At 35.7% G+C, this 19,010-nt stretch overlaps 1 protein-coding gene across 2 annotated transcripts in view; it reads right to left on the minus strand.

Moving 5' to 3' along the window:
• The window catches only part of Usp24 (ubiquitin specific peptidase 24), a 133,709-nt gene that overhangs the window by 37,416 nt on the left and 77,283 nt on the right, over positions 1-19,010 (minus strand). For both annotated transcript variants that reach the window (XM_071617878.1, XM_027944930.2), the window contains exons 36-41: positions 17,998-18,153; positions 15,774-15,844; positions 14,729-14,889; positions 4,849-4,910; positions 2,380-2,571; positions 1,297-1,414 (exon numbers count right to left, since the gene is read on the minus strand). In XM_071617878.1, the coding sequence (XP_071473979.1) occupies positions 1,297-1,414; positions 2,380-2,571; positions 4,849-4,910; positions 14,729-14,889; positions 15,774-15,844; positions 17,998-18,153 (760 nt within the window). The remainder of the gene's footprint in view (positions 1-1,296; positions 1,415-2,379; positions 2,572-4,848; positions 4,911-14,728; positions 14,890-15,773; positions 15,845-17,997; positions 18,154-19,010) is intronic.

Here is a 19,010-nt window from a genome sequence, read left to right on the forward strand (position 1 = left end):
CTGGGAGTGATTGTGATAAATACCATTTAGTACACTGGGGAGGGATGAAACAAAATGTTCCTTTTCCAGTCAAGGTACTGTGTATGATAAAAAAAAAAAAATACTCCTTGTTGATAGAGGTATCACTTTTAATAAAAAGAAAGTATTAAAAAATACTCATTGTTGATGGAGGGGAAGATTTCTCAATAAAAAATTCACTAAAACTACTATGTAATGTTTTGAATAACCAACAATAAAAAATTAAAAAAAAAATTCATTAAAACTGCTAAGATTTACTTTTTTTGGTGTGTTTACTGAAAATCAAAATACTCATGTATTTCTGATGTTTAAAAAATTCCATAAACCTGGCACTAAATCTTCCAAAACAAGACTGAAGCAAGAACAAGAATGGGAGTCACACCATTAAGGACAAGCCAAGAGTTCTAATGAAGACACCCCCAACCAAAACCAGACTTTGCTAATAAGGATTCTCTAGCTACAAAAAATGTTTATACATGATAAATTATCTCGTAAGATTCTGTAAAATATTGCTTATTATGTCTTTTCTATATCAATAACCACTGAAGCTGTATACACATTTTTTCACTGTAAATACCAAATCCTCAGTTTCTTCAAGATTCCTAAATTAACTCTGGTTTTCATATTCTTGAAATAGTAAGTTTGATTCAGAGCAAATGAGATGGCAGATTGTAGCTGCCTCTTCTTCCTATCTCCAAGAGTGTAAATATCACTCAAGTAGGGTCAACAGTACAAAGGGATTTTCCAATTTTCTACTCAAATACAAAATTTGATTCCAAAGTTACAATTGTAATAAATCACTAGCCATTGCAGTTACCAGAACAGTCAATCCTCAGCAAACAACAGGTTCATGCACCACAGCACTTATCCTTTGCTCCTAAAAACTTGTGAACACTTTATTTCTCTTTTTTCTTTTGGTTCTGGAATTTAACCCAGAGTCTCATGCACATTAAGCTTGAGCTCTACCAGTTAGCCACACTGCAGACCTTAACAATCTTCATTTCTCTTGGAATTTGTTCTGGACTTAGTTAGCCACATTATTATTATTTACTCTTCCACTTTGATGATGGTAATGGTACTGGCACTTGCTCTGTGCCTTCTATGTTACAATAGGCTTTACACTAAGCTCCTTTACATGCATTTCTTTACAGAGTGAATAATACATGACACACAAACTCACAATATGGAAAACAAAGTCCAACTTAAGGAAATATTTTTGGACTAAAGTTTCAAATTAGAATTTTTACCAAAACTGAACACAACGTGCATTTTCCATACTTTGGATGAAAGTCCTGTTGACTGATGGCGGCACTGCCAGCTGGAGAATGACTATTTAAAATAATTCTAGAAGCTCGGAAAAGGAAGTCATCTAACAATGGTTTAATGAGTGATGAACCTGGAATAGAGCATAATATTCATGTTGAGGATGAACACAAATTTTAATTCAAAGATCCTATTGTGCACTTTCCGATTAGAGCAGCAAAACACCCAAGGCCCCCCAATAGCAGTGCACCCAGTTTAATCGAACACTTATTTTTTGAGTGCTTACTATGCAACAAAGCCCTGTGGGGAGGAAAGGTTAGGGAAGGGGATACCACGGTAGACCAGAGAGGGTGCCCTCCCTTATGAGTCTACAATACAGTGAAAGGAGTCATGCTTACCCCTTAGAAACACATGTGCCAAGATTCCAAGAGCAGAAAAGTTGTGAGTAAACAATTCTTATTCTGGGAATAGGGGAATTTGCACAAGGGTTTATCAAACTTTTAAAATCTTACTCTTTAGGTAAAAACGATATGCCCTGCTTTTCCTGTTTAAGAATCACTCTTTTCTATGTATCCCTGGTAGCCAAGAAGATTATGTAGAGTTTAGTTTGCATTATGAAGTGGTCATTAATTTTTTTAAATATAATTTTACAACACAGGATATGCTTTTAAGTTTACATATATACCCCAGGAGAATTTCATATATACCCCATCAATGGGGAGGCAGTGGTTGGGGGGTCACCTCTCCAGAGAAGAATCGAACTCACAGGTAGTAATGTATAATAGATTATACATTATGAAGTACAAAACAGCAAAAAGAGACAAACTTTCTCTTTGAACTGTAATTTTTACTTGGTATTAAGAAGTTATGTGATCCCACCATTTGAACATGTTAAAATTTTTACATGGCATAATAAAACCAGTAAAATACACCTTAAGATTGTTAGCTACTAAAATTACAGACAATTTCTTACTTGTGAAGGGTCAATTTTCCATGGAACACTTAGCAACTATCTCATTGTTATAATTATAGACTACACTATGACAATAATGGAGAACTAAGGTATTCTGCCACATGATAAGATGAAGCAGTAATTACCAAGCATTTCCTTTTCTGCACCACAGAGTGAAAGAAGGGTCTTAATGAGCCGCAAGTGTCCTGCCAATAAGATGTTGTCTGCTTCACTGGTCTCACATTCAGCTGTGCGATTAGGTTCAAAGTTATCCAGCCATGTAATCTCATCTTCAAGCATGGTAGCTGGGCTTATTCGTAACTGCTCCATTTCTGAAGCTAAGAAGGAAAGAAAATTTTACAAAGAGGAAGAATTTCCCTTTGTGGAGTCAAAATCCTGAATTAAAGTAAGCAGTCAAGTCCTAATCTTTCACTTCACAGATCTCAAAAAGCATGTCACTAATAAAGGGCAGGTTAATAGTTGCTTCCCACAAGGAGCCTGAAAATTCCACCTTCATAAGCAAAATTCTTGTGAAATGCCTCCTCTGCACAGGCCACTACACTACACGCTGAGGCTGAGACGGGGGAGACTATCCTTGCTCTGAAGAAGCTCCTGGCTTAGGGAACAAAAGCCTTCTGGAGAAGGCAGGGATGGAAGGATACAGGGGAACCAAGGCTCCTGTGGTGTTTTCCAAAACAAAGGAGGGAGGAGTTCTGCAAAGGAGGAGGAGGTCAAGATCAGATTAGCGTGAGCAGAGGTTTCTAAACAATAAGCCCAACTCCTCAGAACAGTCTTTCATATTTAGCATCTGACTTTCTGGGCCAAACAAGGACTTACAGCAAAATTACATACAGACAGTTGGGATGAGGAGAAGAAGAGTGATTATCTTCTACTACAGTGACAAGCAAGCAGGGTACCTGTAGGTTTGTGAAGAGGGATACTTTAGGGTTAGTTAGACCTGGTCTGGCCCCAGATGCGAACCTAATCTCTACCACCCTGCTTCCCTAGTTAGGCAATGAGGCCAACACCTCCACCACCGGGTGCTAGGTGTAAAGGGTATTAGTGTAGGCCCTGACTTAGAAAAAAGTACCCCAAAATCAGACAATATTCTTTGTTTCAAGACATACTGCATGAGAATTAATTCTGTCTGCACCTTAAGACCTCATAAGAGATCCTGGATCCTTCATTTACTATTCAACAATGCAGGGAAGGTCTACCTTAACAATTTATTCATTTCATTTGAAAGTTGCATGTGTATAGCCAACTCATGAATTCAGTTTTCAAAAAGCAGAGAGCAAAACCTTGATGGCCGCTGCCCAAATTTAACTGGAAGCTTGGTGGAAAAACACACTGAGCTAGGTGGTTAGATGAATACATAGTCCATCCACTTTTCAGACATGACCAATCCCACCCTGAATCAAAACACAGCCAAGCTCCACTCACTACCTTAGTTTCCATAAAATCAACCTCTCTGTATTGCTCAAAGTTTCTGAGACAAACTCAGGACCCAGGAAGAAATCTGCCTTAGGAGATGTCACTGAGGATTATTAGTCACTGAATCTTCATGTGCCTATTACATAAAGATCTTTGTATGAAACTTCTTTTAGAATAAAGTGATGGAAAAAATTTGCTTCTTTTGAGGACCCATTCTCTTTCTTCTTGGGTATCAAGAATAACTAACTGTACACTGTTTCCTTTTTACCTTTGGCCCACAGGAATCTCACAACCAAATTGACTGTGTGGGGATTTACAGTCTATATACACATAAAATGTTTTTTCATCCAGGCCTTAACTTTCTTTTGAAATTAATATTTTTTGATTACCAGGATTTTTTTTTTTTTTTTTCTTTTTTAAACCCAGGGACTCCACACATGCTAGGCAAGTGCTCTATCATTCAGCTATACCCCCAGGACTTTTAACATTTTATTTTGAGGCAGCGTCTTACTAAGTTTCCCAGGCTGGCCTCGAACTTGTGAGCCTTCTGCTTAGGACTTTCCAGTAGCTGGGATTATACAAGCATTCACCACTGTGCCCAGTCATCCTAATTTTTACTTATTTCCTGTACACTGAAGCAATTTATTTGCATAAAGGGTGGGGAATAAACTAATAACTTCTTGATTTGAGCAATTAAATTTTACATAAAGTACTCCAACATACTCTTGCATTATTAAAAGGTTAGTACAGATAATTAAAATCTTAACACTCTTAACAAGAGAATTCTTAACAATGACACTTTAATCATTTAATTAATTTCTATCACTATCAACATGCTTCTCTTAGATTTCCTCTTTCCTTCAATGATCAACCTTCAAAACTGTCAGAATAGATTATACTAGAGAGAAAGGCTCTTCATCATAGTTCCATGTTGGTACAATTAAAATATAAGTCTTTAACAATTTTTAAATTAACAAATCTTCTCAACACATTAAATTAATAGTTGGGACTGTACTGACAGAGAGCTCACTGGCTTACATGCTATTTGCAGGAAATCATTTCATTTCAAACAAAGATTATAATCACATTTGCACCCGACATTGCTAAAGCAGATTAAAAATGTCTACTCTGGCTTTCTCTTCTACTTCCCCACCCCAAATCAAAGTTAGACGTTTACTTACTTGTTAGATCATCTAATAATTGGCACCTCAAATCAAAATACTCCATACACTGAGATAACAGTCTAAAAAATAGATAGGTTTCAGTTACTAAAAATAGGCTGTTTACAAAATAAAAAGCATTTTTCCTTGTAAAAACAAGTTCATAAAACAATTAAGATAATTTTCCTAATCATAAAGTAACTGCTTTTACATCAGTGCATTTTAACATGGAGCATATTAATGATTTTGTTAATAATGACACAGTAAAGGAATAATAGTGTAGAGAGGGAATTTTTAATAAACACGGTTTTAAATGATTTAAGTACTGACTGCATTTGTTCATTCAATTATCAACTAATATCTGTTAAGCACTTTTTAAAGGGGACATTGAACAAAAGAACAAGGGGGACAGATAGCAAATAAAAAATATATACATGTCAAGTGGTGACAAGCACCAAGAAGAAAAATAAAGGACAGTAAAATAAAGAGGCATTTCTTTAATGTGGGAGTGCTTTTTCTGTAGTTATAGTGGTTAAAAGCTCAGGTTTTAGAATCAGATGCTGGTTTTAATCCTGCTTATACTATTTACACCTCAGGTGTCCAAAGACAACTGATTTAAATTCTAACTCTTTTTTAATTTCTAAAGTGCTTATTATAGTACAATTTATACATACATACACATGTTTATATTTACTGGTGTGTATATACACACACACACACACGTTATGTTTATGTATAGACATACATTTGTATGTTTATGTATAGACATATATTTCTGTGTGTGTGTGTATAGACATATATTTGTGTGTGTGTGTATAAAAAGACTTATTATAGTTTAGCTATTAGGTATCCCCCAAAAGCTCCTGTGTGAAACAATGCAAAAAAAAAAAAAAAAAAATTTAGAGACAAAATGATTGGGTTCTGAGCCTTAACCTAATCAGTGTGTTAATCCCCCTAATATGGATTAACTAAGTGGTAACTGTGGGTAGGTAGGGTGTAGCTAGAGGAGGCAGGGTGATGGAGGCATGCCCTTGGGTTTTATTTTTTGTCCATGAGGAATCTCTCTCTTTCTCTGCTTTCTGGTGATATCCTGAGATGCTTTCTTCTTCTACCACACTGTTCTGCCTCACCTTGGGCCCAGAGCAATGGAGTCAGCCATCTACGAACTTCTGAAGCCATGAAAACCAAATAAACTTTTTCTGCTCTAAAATTGTTCTTGTCAGCTCTTTTGTTCACAGCAAAAAAAAGCTTACTAAAATTAGGCTCAAGCTTGTATTAATGATTAAAATATATAATGAACCAAAAATTATGTTTAAAAAAATAGAGATAATAAAAACAGACAAATTCATTTGGCCATTCTGAGAAATGAAAGGTAAATATATGAAAAGAATTTAGTAAGCTGTGTGGCATGTCGTTAGCCCATGGTAACTGTTAATTAAATACATTAAAAAAGATGCGAGGCACAGTTTTCAAAATTTTACCAAACCTAATCAATGCATTTTTAAGAGATTCTTTGATATATATTAAAAATCTAATCTAATCTAACACTTTTTGCTTTTCCCCCCCAAATAAACTGATTCATAACAAGGATAAGATCAATAACTTCTAAAAAATGATTCAAATATTTCAATTAAAAAAAACCCAGTTTTTAAAATAAAAGCATTTTTATATCTTTTAATTCAGATGTCTCTTGGGAAAAAACACTATTAAAGATTTATTTTTCAATACTAGAATCATACAATTTATGTCTAATTCAGGTTAAATGTTGATGTCAACTATAAAGTAATTTTAAGTTTTGGCTAAAATTTTAGCATTAACCATAATGACTTTACCTAACAAACCAAAATCCTGACTTCTTCCTATTTATACATCTGGAACATAAAAAACCAAAGGTCAAATGCTTCAAAATATTATGTTGAAGCTCTGACCAGGAATTCTCATATATTAAAAAGTATATGAAAACATAACAAATGTTGATACACTCTCTTAATCATGTAATGAAGACTTGCAAACAGACAAAATTATAATTCAATTCAAGGAATATCTGTAGATTACACACCTTTTATCTAGAATATACAGGCAGTAAGAAAAGCTAAGAATGAATCAAAAAATCACCAAGGAATTAGAAGATATCTTGGAACAAATGAAAAATACAACATACCAAAAGTTGGGGGATACATCAAAAGTAGTGGAATAAAAGGAAAATTTACATCTATAAATGCTTACATTAAGAAACCAGAAAGATATCACATCAACAACTTGGAACTAGAAAGATGAAATGAACAAATTCTTAGAAACTTATCAAAACTGAATCAGAATGAAATAGGAAATCCGAATAGCCCTGTAATTAGCAAGGTGATAACTGGTAATCAAAAACCTACCCAAAAAGAAAAGTACAGAACAAGATGGTTTTGTTGATGATTCTACCAAACACTAAAGAATATGAGTCCTTCTCACACTCTTCCAAAACACTACCTCCTATGAGGTAAGCATTACCCTAATATCAAAACCAAAGGATCTTCCAGAAAATTACAGAATTATGTCCCTTATAAATGCTTATGCAAAAATCCTCAAGAACATAAACATACTAGTGACCCAAATTTAGCAGTACATTTAAAGCATTAATTATCAGGAACAGGTAGGACTGATACTTGGAATGCTAGGATGACTGAATATATGAAAAATGATTTTAATACCACATTAACACAAAGAAATGGGGGAAACAAGCCCATATGATCATCTCAAATTGATACAAAAAAAGCATCTGACAAAATTTAATGCTTTTTGCTATAAAAACTATCTCACCATAATAAAGGCCATATATGAAAAATTCACAGCTAACATCGTACTCAATGGTGAAAGAAAGGTTTTCTTTCTTCCTTAAGAGAACAAGGATGATCACTTACTTTGACCACTTCTGTTCACTGGAGTATAAAAGGTCTAGCTAGAGAAATCAGGCAGGAAACAAAAGGAATACAATTTGGAAAGGAGGAACTAGAATAATCTATTTGCTGATGATGCAATCTTGTATAAAATGAAAACCTAAAGATTCCACAAAAAACCTGTTAAAACTAATAAATATATTCAGCAAAGTTATAGTATACAAAAATCAGTTGCATTTCTTGCACTGTCAATGAACACACTGAAAAAGAAAACAATTACATTTACAATAGTGTCGAGAAGAATAAGTCATCATTTTAACCAAGGAAAATAAACACTAAAGCAAAAACTACAAAAAAAACCAAAAAACAAAAAAAAAACAAAAAACTGCTGGAAAGAAATTAAAGATGACATAATTAGAATGATGTCCTAGTTCATGAATTAAAGACTAAATTGTGTTAAGATGTCTATACAAAGTCATCTATAGATTCAATGATATCCCTATCAAAATCTCAACAATATTTGCTGAAATAAAAAAAATAAATCCAAGATGGCATGCTGGAGGGAGGCTACATTCTGTGTCACTCCATGACCCAGGATTCAAGTAGTGGGAACACTGTTTGTCGAGAGTTATTAGAGGATTCCCCCAAGAGATGCTCCTGGGCAGGAATCCCGGCTGCCATGCCTACACAGGTCCCTAGGTCTTAGCTTCAGCACAGGACTCCCTGCCGCTTGCCCATGCAAGACCTAAGGCTACCACTTCTGAGTGGAACCCTATCTACCAATATGGAGCTCCTGGTTGCTTCTATCTTGGGACACTGCAACTATTGACATAGTCTCTTACACACGATAGCCTGCACCTGGGGACACTGGACAGGGTCTGGAGACAGCTACTAGTCACAACACAGGATGCCACAGAGCTGCATCTCTGAACACACTGCCCAACATACCACCTGGCCCAACACCCCATCTCGTAAGATATCTGCCTCCATCTTGGGACACCGCTGATGCCATCTTTAGTTGGGGTACCTACCAGTTTGGGACACCAACTGGGGCCTAGAAGCAATATCAATATCAAGCAATACCAATAGTCCCCAACTCCTCCCTCTTTCCTGCACCTACTAACTCGGCACAGTGCTTGCGGCTATGCGGCCGGTCTGTAGCTCACAAAACTTGGTCTTGAACTGCCCAATACCAAACAGCTCTCCATGACAGGTGTGCAGCCCCCAGAACACAGCCCACAAGACCTCCGGAGAGACAGGTTCCTGATTGGGACGTAGAAAGGGAGGAGGTGAGTGAGATACAGTTTAGAGACTAAATTAGAGATCAGGAATTGTGAAGTCTACAGGCGATATAAGGAGATAAGATCAGGCACCCACATCACATGATCAGGCCACAAAGGAGATCCTTGGGGTGCAGTCTCCCATCAGGCACCAACAAGTGCTATATCCTACCTCCAGAAGCTCCACCCCCAAGACCAACCCTCCCACCCCCTAATAACCTTCACCATCCTGAGGGTAAAAAATACTAGCAAACAACAGACAACCACACCTATTGGATGAGAAGGGAAGCAGCAAAGATACTGATCTCCAATGAAAACAATCTTTGTATTTTTGAGAATATTTTTTTCTTTTTCTTCTCTCTCTCTTCTCCCACCCTCACATCCCCAACATTTGTGAAACCAGGTACTTTTCATAAATTAGGCTACTGAGGACTGGGCTGTCTGAATAGTATATTATAGTTGTGTTGTATATTTCTTTTAAATTTCCTTAATTTTCATGTTTGTTTCTTTTTTGTACTCTTCCGTCTTCCCACTTACTTGTCTCCCCAAAATCACTTTCTCTCTTTTCTCCTGCTACTAGCCAACTTCTTTTGATTCCTCTTTCATACTTCCTAAGATGTAATAACTCTACATCCTTACCTCCTACCTCCTTAACATCTCATCCTACACCCCACCCCCAGTTCTCTCTTTGTCCACCATCAGAAACTGTAGACCTTTTTGCAAACCTACTATTATTGTAGATAATAACTGAACTCACCATTTCTGAATATTGTGACAAAACCGTAAATGTCTTAATAGCAGCTATTTGATTCAAGGCTGTACATTGTTTGTATTGGGATCGTTAATATTGTTCTCCCCTTTAAAGCAGAGGTATTGGAACCCTGCAGGGACACTATAAGCCTATAGGGTAAAAATTGTAACACCTTGGATCTGCAGTGCTGGAAGGGAAGACACATGAACAACATAAAAAAACAAGGAAAGAAAGTGCCCCAAACAAACCAAGATACTACATTATTAGAATCCATGGCCAGCACAGCAGAAGAAATGACGGAGAAGGAGTTCAGGCTGTATATAATTAAAATGTTCTGTGAATTAAAGGATGATATGAGAGTACAAATACAGGCAAGCAAAAGATCATTTCGATAAAGAGCTATATAAAGAAATACAGGAAGCAAAAGATTACTTCAATAAAGAGATAGAGGTTCTGAAAAAAAACAAAACAAACAAAAAATCCCAAACAAACAAAACAGAACACAAATCCTTGAAATGAAGGAAACAATAAACTAAATTAAAAGCGCAATAGAAAGCATCACCAACAGATTAGATCACTTGGAAGACAGAACCTTAGATAATGAAGACAAAATATATAATGTTGAAAATAAAGTTGACCACACAGTGAAGATGGTAAGAAACCATGAACAAAACATTCAAGAACTATGAGATAACATAAAAAGAGCAAATTTAAGAATTATTGGGATAGAGGAAGGCATAGAGGTACAAACCAAAGAAATGAACAATCTATTCAATGAAATAATATCAGAAAAATTTCCAAACATGAACAATGAATGGGAAATCAAATACAAGAGGCTTACAGGACACCAAATGTACAAAATCACAACAGATCTACACCAAGGCACATTATAATGAAAATGCCTAACATACAGAATAAATAAAGAATTTTAAAAGCCATAAGAGAAAGGAATCAGATTACATATAGGGGGAAACCAATTAAGATCTCTGTAGATTTTTTCAACCCAGATCCTGAAAAGTAAAAGATCCTGGAACAACATATACTAAGCTCTGAAAGAAAATGGATGCCGACCAAAAATCTTATATCCAAAAAATTAAGCTTTAGATTTGATGATGAAATAAAAACCTTTCATGATAAACAAAAATTAAAGGAACTTACAACTAGAAAGCCTGCACTACTGAACATCCTTGGCAAAATATTCCATGAGGAGGAAATTGAAAAAACAATGAAAATCAGCAAAGGGGGGGTATTACACTAAAGGAAAAACCAATCAAAGGAGAAATCAAGTCAAATACCAAAAATAAACAAAAATGGCCAGAAATACAAATCATGTCTAAATAATAACTCTGAATGTTAATGGCTTAAATTCACCAATCAAAAGACATAGACTGGAAGATTAGATTAAAAAAAAAAAAAAGACCCAACAATATGCTGCCTTCAAGAGACTCCTAGAAAAAAACATACCACTTACATGGACTGTGAAAACAAGCAGGGGTTTCCATCCTCATATCAAATAAAGTAGACTTCAAGCCAAAGTTAATCAAAAGGGATAAAGAAGGACATTTCATACTGCTTAAAGGAACCATACATCAACAAGACATAATGATTATAAATATACATGCTCAAACAATGGAGCATCTATGTTCATCAAACAAACTCTTCTCAAGTTCAAGTGTCAAATAGACCACAGCACAATAATTTTGGGTGACTAACACACCTCTTTCACCACTGCATAGATCTTCCAAACAAAAGCTGAACAAAGAAACTACAGAACTCAATAATACAATCAATATCTTACACTTAACTGACATATATAGAATACTTCATCCTTCAAGTAGTGAATACACTTTCTTCCCAGCAGCACATGGATCTTTCTCTAAAACAGACCATATATTATGCCACAAATCAACTATTAGCAAATACCAAAAATAGAGATACTACCCTGCATTCTATCTTTCCATTCTTTCATAATGGAAAGAAATTAGAAATCAATGATTAAAAAAAAATAGAAGCTATTCCTACACCTGGAGACTAAATAATATGCTACTGATGAACAATGGATTGCAGAAGACATCAAAGAGGAGATTTAAAAATTCTTTGAGTTAAATGAGAACATAGATACGACATATCAAAATCTCTGAGACACTACGAAGGTAGTACTAAGAGGAAAGTTCATTACATGGAGTTCATTCTTTAAAAGAAGGAAAAGTCAACAAATAAATGGCCTAACACTACATCTCAAAACCCCAGAAAAAGAACAAATCAACACCAAAGCAGTAGAAGACAGGAAATAATTAAAATCAGAACTGAAATCAACGAAATTGAAACAAAACAAAGAATTGAAAAAAACTGACAAAACAAAAAGATGGTGCTTTGAAAAAGTAAATAAAATTGATAAACCCTTAGGCATGCTAATGAAGAGAAGGAGAGAGAAAACTCAAACTCAAATTACTAACATCCATGATGAAAAAGGAAATATCACGACGGACACTACAGAATTACAGAAGATAATTAGAACTTATTTTGAAAATTTGTACTCCAATAAAATAGAAAGTATTAAAGGCATCAACAAATTTCTAGTCATGATTTGCCCAAACTGAATCAGGATGATATACACAAGTTAAACAGATAAAGAATCATTTGATCATCTCAATAGATGCAGAAAAAGCATTCGAAAAAATACAGCACCCCTTCATGTACAAAACACTAGAAAAACTAAGGATAATGGAAACATATCTCAGGATTGTAAAAGCTATCTATGCTAGGCCCAAGGCCAACATCATTCTAAGTGGAAAAAAACTGAAAGCATTCCCTCTAAAAACTGGAACAAGACAGGATGCCCTCTTTTACCACTTGTATTTGACATAGTTTTTGAAGATCTAGCCAGAGCAATTAGAGGGATGAAAGAAATTTAAAAAATGCTGACAGGAAAAGAAGAACTCAAAACTATTACTATTTTCTGACAACATAATTCTATACCTAAATGATCCAAAAAATTCCACCAGAAAACTTCTAAAACTAATTAATGAATTCAGCAAAGAAGCAAGACATAAAAATCAACACCCATAAATCAAAGGCATTTCTGTACATCAGTGACAAATCCTCTGAAAGAGAAACTAGAAAAATTACCCCATGTACCATAGCCTTAAAAAAAAAAAAAAAAAAAAAAGACTTGGGAATCAATGAAAGACGTCAAAGACCTCTACAATAAAAACTACATAATGCCAAAGAAATTTAAAAGACCTTAGAAGATGGAAAGATCTCCCTTGTTCTTGGATAGGCAGAATTAATACTGTCAAAATGACTATACTACCAAAAGCATTATACAGATTCAATGCAATCCCAATGACATTCCTCATAGAAATAAAAAAAGCAATCATGAAATTCATCTGGAAAAATAGGAGATCCAGAATAGCCAAAGCAATCCTTAGCAAGAAGAGTGAAGCAGGTGGCATCACTATACAAGATCTTAAACTATACTACAATAGTAACAAAATGGCATGGTATTAGCGCCAAAATAGACTTGTAGACCAATGGTACAGAACAGAGGACATAGAGACAAACCCACATAAACACAGTTACCTCATACTAGACAAAGGTGCCAAAAACATATAGTGGAGAAAAGATAGCCTCTTCAACAGACGGTGCTGGGAAAACTGGAAATCCATATGCAACAAAATGAAATTAAGCCCCTATCTGTCACCTTGCACAAAACTCAACTCAAAGTGGATCAAGGACCTAGGAATTAGACCAGAGATCCTGTGCCTAATAGAAGAAAAAGCAGACCAAATCTTCATTAGGTCCCAACTTCCTTAACAAGACTCCTATAGCGCAAGACATAAAATCAAGAATCAATAAGTGGGATGTATGCAAACTTAAGAGACTCTTCTCAGCAAAGGAAACACTCAGTGAGGTGAAGAGAGAGCCTACAGCATGGGAGCAAATTTTATGCACATCAGATAGAGCACTAATCTCTAGGGTATACAAAGAACTCAAAAATCTTAACACCAAAAAAACAACCCAATCAATAAATGGGCCAAGGAACTGAACAGACACTTCTCAGAAGATGATGTACCATCAATCAACAAACATATGAAAAAATGTTCAACATCTCTAGCAATTAGAGAAATGCAAATCAAAACTGCTCTAAGATTTCATCTCACTCTAGTCAGAATGGCAGCTATTAAGTACACAAACAACAAGAAGTGTTGGCAAGGGTGTGGGGAAAAAGGGTTTACATTGGCCTAATGCCTCTTTTCTTTCAGGGCTCTAATTATAAAATATATGTACAATGAAAGTAGATACTGATTTCACAAATCTCCATATTTACAAGCCCAATGGCAGGGGTTCACTGATAAAGCTGAGGTGAATAAAGTGGCATAAGCTTGAAGTCAACGTGGACCTTCTACTTCCTTTCCTGGGACCAAATGAAGGAAATAGCCTCAATCATTGCAGGCCAGCCTGCAGAGGGAAGATGGGACAGGCAGAACAGACCTACCTAAGTAACCTTATGAACATTAACACAAACTTTCTTTCATGCTTAGGCACATATAAAGCCAAGATAGAAAGCTAGCAGGATACCCCAGCTACCTTTAGTCATGGGGCCATAAAGGATCTGAGCCAAGAAAGTGAGGTGCAGGGTATAGGACCAATGTGACCTTCACACAGTGACCTGGTTTAAACAACTTTAGTCACACAAACCAGGTGACACCTCTTTTTCTCTGAGATGGGTAGACCAAATAGGATGGGCTGGGAGTTGGGGGTGATGAAGGAGAAAGCCATACGGTATTTAATTATCCTGTCCTGCATGGGAATAAAAACACAAGTGCCCCCCTTTAGGAACGTAATGTCAGAAAAAGAAAGGAGAAGTTCTTTCGTTATCTCATTATGCACTATAAATTTTAGGGGGGAGATATATATATATAAATATATATAAAATTCATCTACTGTTTTTGGTTAATATGAGATTTTTCATCTTTATTACATACCTCTGATTGACTCCTCTCATAATGCTAGTCGGGGACCAAAGAGGCAGCTGAGCTGTGAGAATGACACCTAGAAGAAATTGATTTGGCTTCTGCACATCTGGATGAGCTGAAGTGTCTGTCTGACTAAGAGTGTACAGTTGATCACAGGCAACCCGGCGGATCTGAAATCATGTGATTAGTGGCAAAGGACATGTCAGACAACATTTAAAGACTGCTTAAAAAGTGATTCCTCCTAAGTCCACACTATTTATTCATTCATGTTACTGAAAACACTAGAGTAAGATATCCATGTTTCAATTTTTTTTTTAAGTATTTGTTTTTTAGTTGTGGTTAGACCCAACACCTTTATTTCACTAATTTATTTTTTTACGTGGTGCTGAGGATTGAACCCAGGGTCTCGCACATGCGAGGCGAGTGCTCTATTGCTGAGCCACAACCCCAGCCCCGCCATGTTTCAATTTTTAATAGTAAAGAATCCACTGAGTAAACAGGCTAATTATAAATGTGCTTTGGTAACTGATTCCCCAAATTATCCTACTATCTTCCTAGAACCAATAGGTTTAATTTAATGTAAACAAAAATACAAAAAAGAAAAACACAAAAACAAAAGCACAACTATTCTTCTTTAAGTGTTTAATTTTTGAAGTCATGTAAGAAAGTCAGAATTTTAACATCCAATGAAAGTTCATGGCTTGAAGGTGGTCTTCCTGATTTTGAACCACATATTGATGCTTAATGTCAGCTGCCCTTATAAGTTATAGGTGCTGCACACTGGCTGTAACATTTTGGTTGTCATAAAAAAAACATTAATTATAATGCAAGTCTCAATTTCTAGTGGGACATGGAAGGGGTAGCAGAGAGGAGGGTGGTATAGTTCTAATAGTCACATTTCCTTCAGAGTGGTCTACCACTTTCCCTGTGAGGACTAAGTGCCATTCCCTTTGTATTCCCCAGTGTCAAGGTATCCATGACAGCCCCCACCCCCAAAAGAACAAAGTTCTTTCTTTCTTTCTTTTTTTAAATAAGGAATGCAAAAAATCCTTACTTCAGCACTTGGTGATCCAAGCAGAATATCGATGATAAAATCAGCAACACAGGGCAAGTTATAGAAAGATGCTAATGATAAGAATAAGGAAAATTAAGGGGAAAAAGGAACTAAATTAGTTAATGCATTTTCAAAATTTTTTTTAAATTTTGAGTAATTTCTTAAATGCAACTTAAGCAGAAATTCATCTCTTCTTTCTACATGTAATCAAAATTCAGGAACTTCTACAACTGCTTCCATGTCTGTTCATTTACCGTATAAATTTTTAAGGTACTCAAGGGAAAGAGCCATATTTTAGTAATCTTTGTATCTCAGTGTGCACACACCAGTTTAAGAATAAATGTCTCCTCTTGATAAACTATTAATACTGGTAACTATAAAATGTGCCAAAAATAAAATCACATATGATAAAAGACAAAAGTTTGCAGGGAAGTTATATTTTCAATTTTTTAAAATCTTGATTTGAAAATATTTCTAAAGAATTCTAAGAAAATCAAATTAAGCATATGGCATAGATTTTAATGACTTATATTTCTCACATATAAACATTCAAAAGCATTCTTGCTCAGAGAAAACCATTTTAGACACTACTTTAATTTTTCATAAATTTCTATCATTTTCTGTGTATTTATCTCAATTACCTTTATCCCTGGCATACCTAATTAAGTTTTATACAAAATACATACTGATCCCCAACTCTACAGAAGTGTGAAACTGGTAAGAATAGTCAAGACTAGGGCTTCTTTGTGTTGGTACCATTTTTAAAAGTACAGTTAAGATTTCATGCCAGAATATTTATGTATTGAGGGTCTACTGCACATCAGGCAGTATTTGGGTACTGAAGATTCAGCAGGGAACAAAATGCACAAAGGGTCTTCATGGAGCTTACAATCTAGTTGGAGGATGATGGCAATAAACATGATAATTATATGTTATAAAGAGATAAACGGTATAGAAAAAAAAGGTTAGGGGTCAAGGCAGTGCTAGGGAAAGGGGAAGAGTATAATTTTTTTTTTTTTTTAAATGTTGTCAGGGAATGTCTCACCAAGATGAAATTAAAGCAAGGGCTTACAGGAGATGGGGAAAAGAGAACCATGTGCAGAGATGAGAAAGAACATACCAGAAAGAGGGAACAGCCAGTGTAAGAACCCTGAAGCAGGCAGGAAGGTGTCTTTGGTATTGGGGAAAAGTAAGGTACCCAAGGACTGAGGGGGAGAGCAGGAGAAGGTGAAAGAACAGAGTATCAGTGGGTAGACTGCAATGGACCTTGAAGTAAAGATCTGGCTTTTACTCTGGGTGAACTGAGAAGCCACTTGGAGGCTTTGAGAGAGGAGTGACATAGTATTAGGAGGTCTACCCTGGTTATTACAAGGACAGAAGCAAGGAGATTGGTTAGGCACTATTACAAGGCAAGTAAGAAGTGATGGCAGATCAGAAGAGCTTCAGTGAAGGTGGTGAAGGGGTGCAATCCAGGTATAGCTGGAAGGATGATAAGCCAACCAACGGAAACTAGGGTGTGAAAAAGGCAATCAAGGGTGATTCCAAGGTTTGTGGTCAGAGGAACTAGCAGGGTAAAACTACCTTTATGTTGGGAAAATGCTTCAGTGATATGGGTATGATCAGTTCTGTTCTAGACAGAATGCTTAGGATGTCTATCTGCTATCCCAGTGGAGATGGCAGGGGAGTGGTTCAGGTCACAGATCCAAATTGAGGTGCTGATGGTTGTCAGCATGTAGATGGAATTTATGGCTATGAAACTGGATGAGATCTCCAAAGAAATGAATGCTGACAAAGCATAAACAATGAAGGGCTCAGCCCTAAGTGCTAAAATGTTAAAGAATGGTTAGTGTTAGCTCAGTCCTCCAAAGCCAACAATAAAGATGAAAGGGAAAATATATTAAGTTTTGTAATTTGTAATAAGTCATTATCAGGGATTCATACGTAATCCTAATTACATAGTATATGAACTAGTAATTTGGGTTTTCTTAATTCCTCAGCTGGACAGTAAGCTCCAGAAGGGCAGACATACTGCCCATATAAAATCTTGCTCAATAAACACTTCTTCAGAATGAACTATTCTAGTACCACCCTTAACTATTCCACATGCCAACTTTCCCCCTCCTTTCATTTCATTAGTGGCACCTTGTCTACAAGCAAAGTAAACAATTTCTACTAGAATCCTGGCCTTTCCCTGAAAGAAATTAATCACAAAGAAGCCTCCTACCCAGCTGCTGGCTCCGAAGCTGCAGGCATGTAACAAGAAGAGACAAAGCCTCTCCAGCAATCAGTGAGTCTTTGGTGGACACAGACTGCTGTCGGACGCAGATTCCTGCATGCAGGGCTACAGGTTCTCCTTCACTTCCAGAGCTGCAATTGCTTCCTAAAAGTAGGCAAGCTCGAGTTTACTATGGATTCTATAGGAACTGTGCAGTTTTAATATTCTTTGAATACATGATCCAGAATTCTCATGCGACATTAAATACATCAAGAGAGCACTTATGTCTAAACAGATTCAATCACCATATTTGAAACACCCTATTTTGTCTTAAAACACATTTGCAATAGTTCACAAGGCAAAACTAATTTCAGGTGATAGAAGTAAGAACAGTGCAATTTTGGAGCATGAGGGATACCTTCCTGTGATATTAAAAATGTTCCATATCTTGTAACTTGATCTTGAAGGATTACTCATACATAAAAATCCTAAAAATATTGTAAACTTAACATTTTTATATTTTATATTTTGTATTTTATTTGTATGTCATAAATTTATTTCTATTATTGAAGTATTTATAAACACATAAAGCAGAAAAAGCAAATAAAGCTAGGAAATAAAATTGTATTAAAAAAAAAAAACAAAACCAACCCAACAGATGGCATCATATTAAAAAGCTTCTGCACAGCAAAGGAAACCAGAGCATGAAGAGAGAATCTACAGAATGAGAGAAAAATCTTTGCTACCTATTCTTCCAACAGAGGATTAACATCCAGATTATATAAATAATTCAAAAACAAAATAAAACAAAACAAAATCCCCACCAAAAAAGCAACCCAAATAAATGGGCAAATGAACTAAATACACACTTTTCAAAACACAAAATACAGATGGCCAACAAATACAAGGAAAATATTCAATATCTTTTGCAAGTATAAAAATGTATATCAAAACTACTGAGATTTTATCTTACTCCAGTTAAAATGGTGGTCAAAGGTGGTTATGTTTTCTTTCACATGTGG

This window comes from Marmota flaviventris, chromosome 10 (genome assembly GCF_047511675.1).
Source record: "Marmota flaviventris isolate mMarFla1 chromosome 10, mMarFla1.hap1, whole genome shotgun sequence".
Classification (NCBI taxonomy): Eukaryota; Metazoa; Chordata; class Mammalia; order Rodentia; family Sciuridae; genus Marmota; species Marmota flaviventris.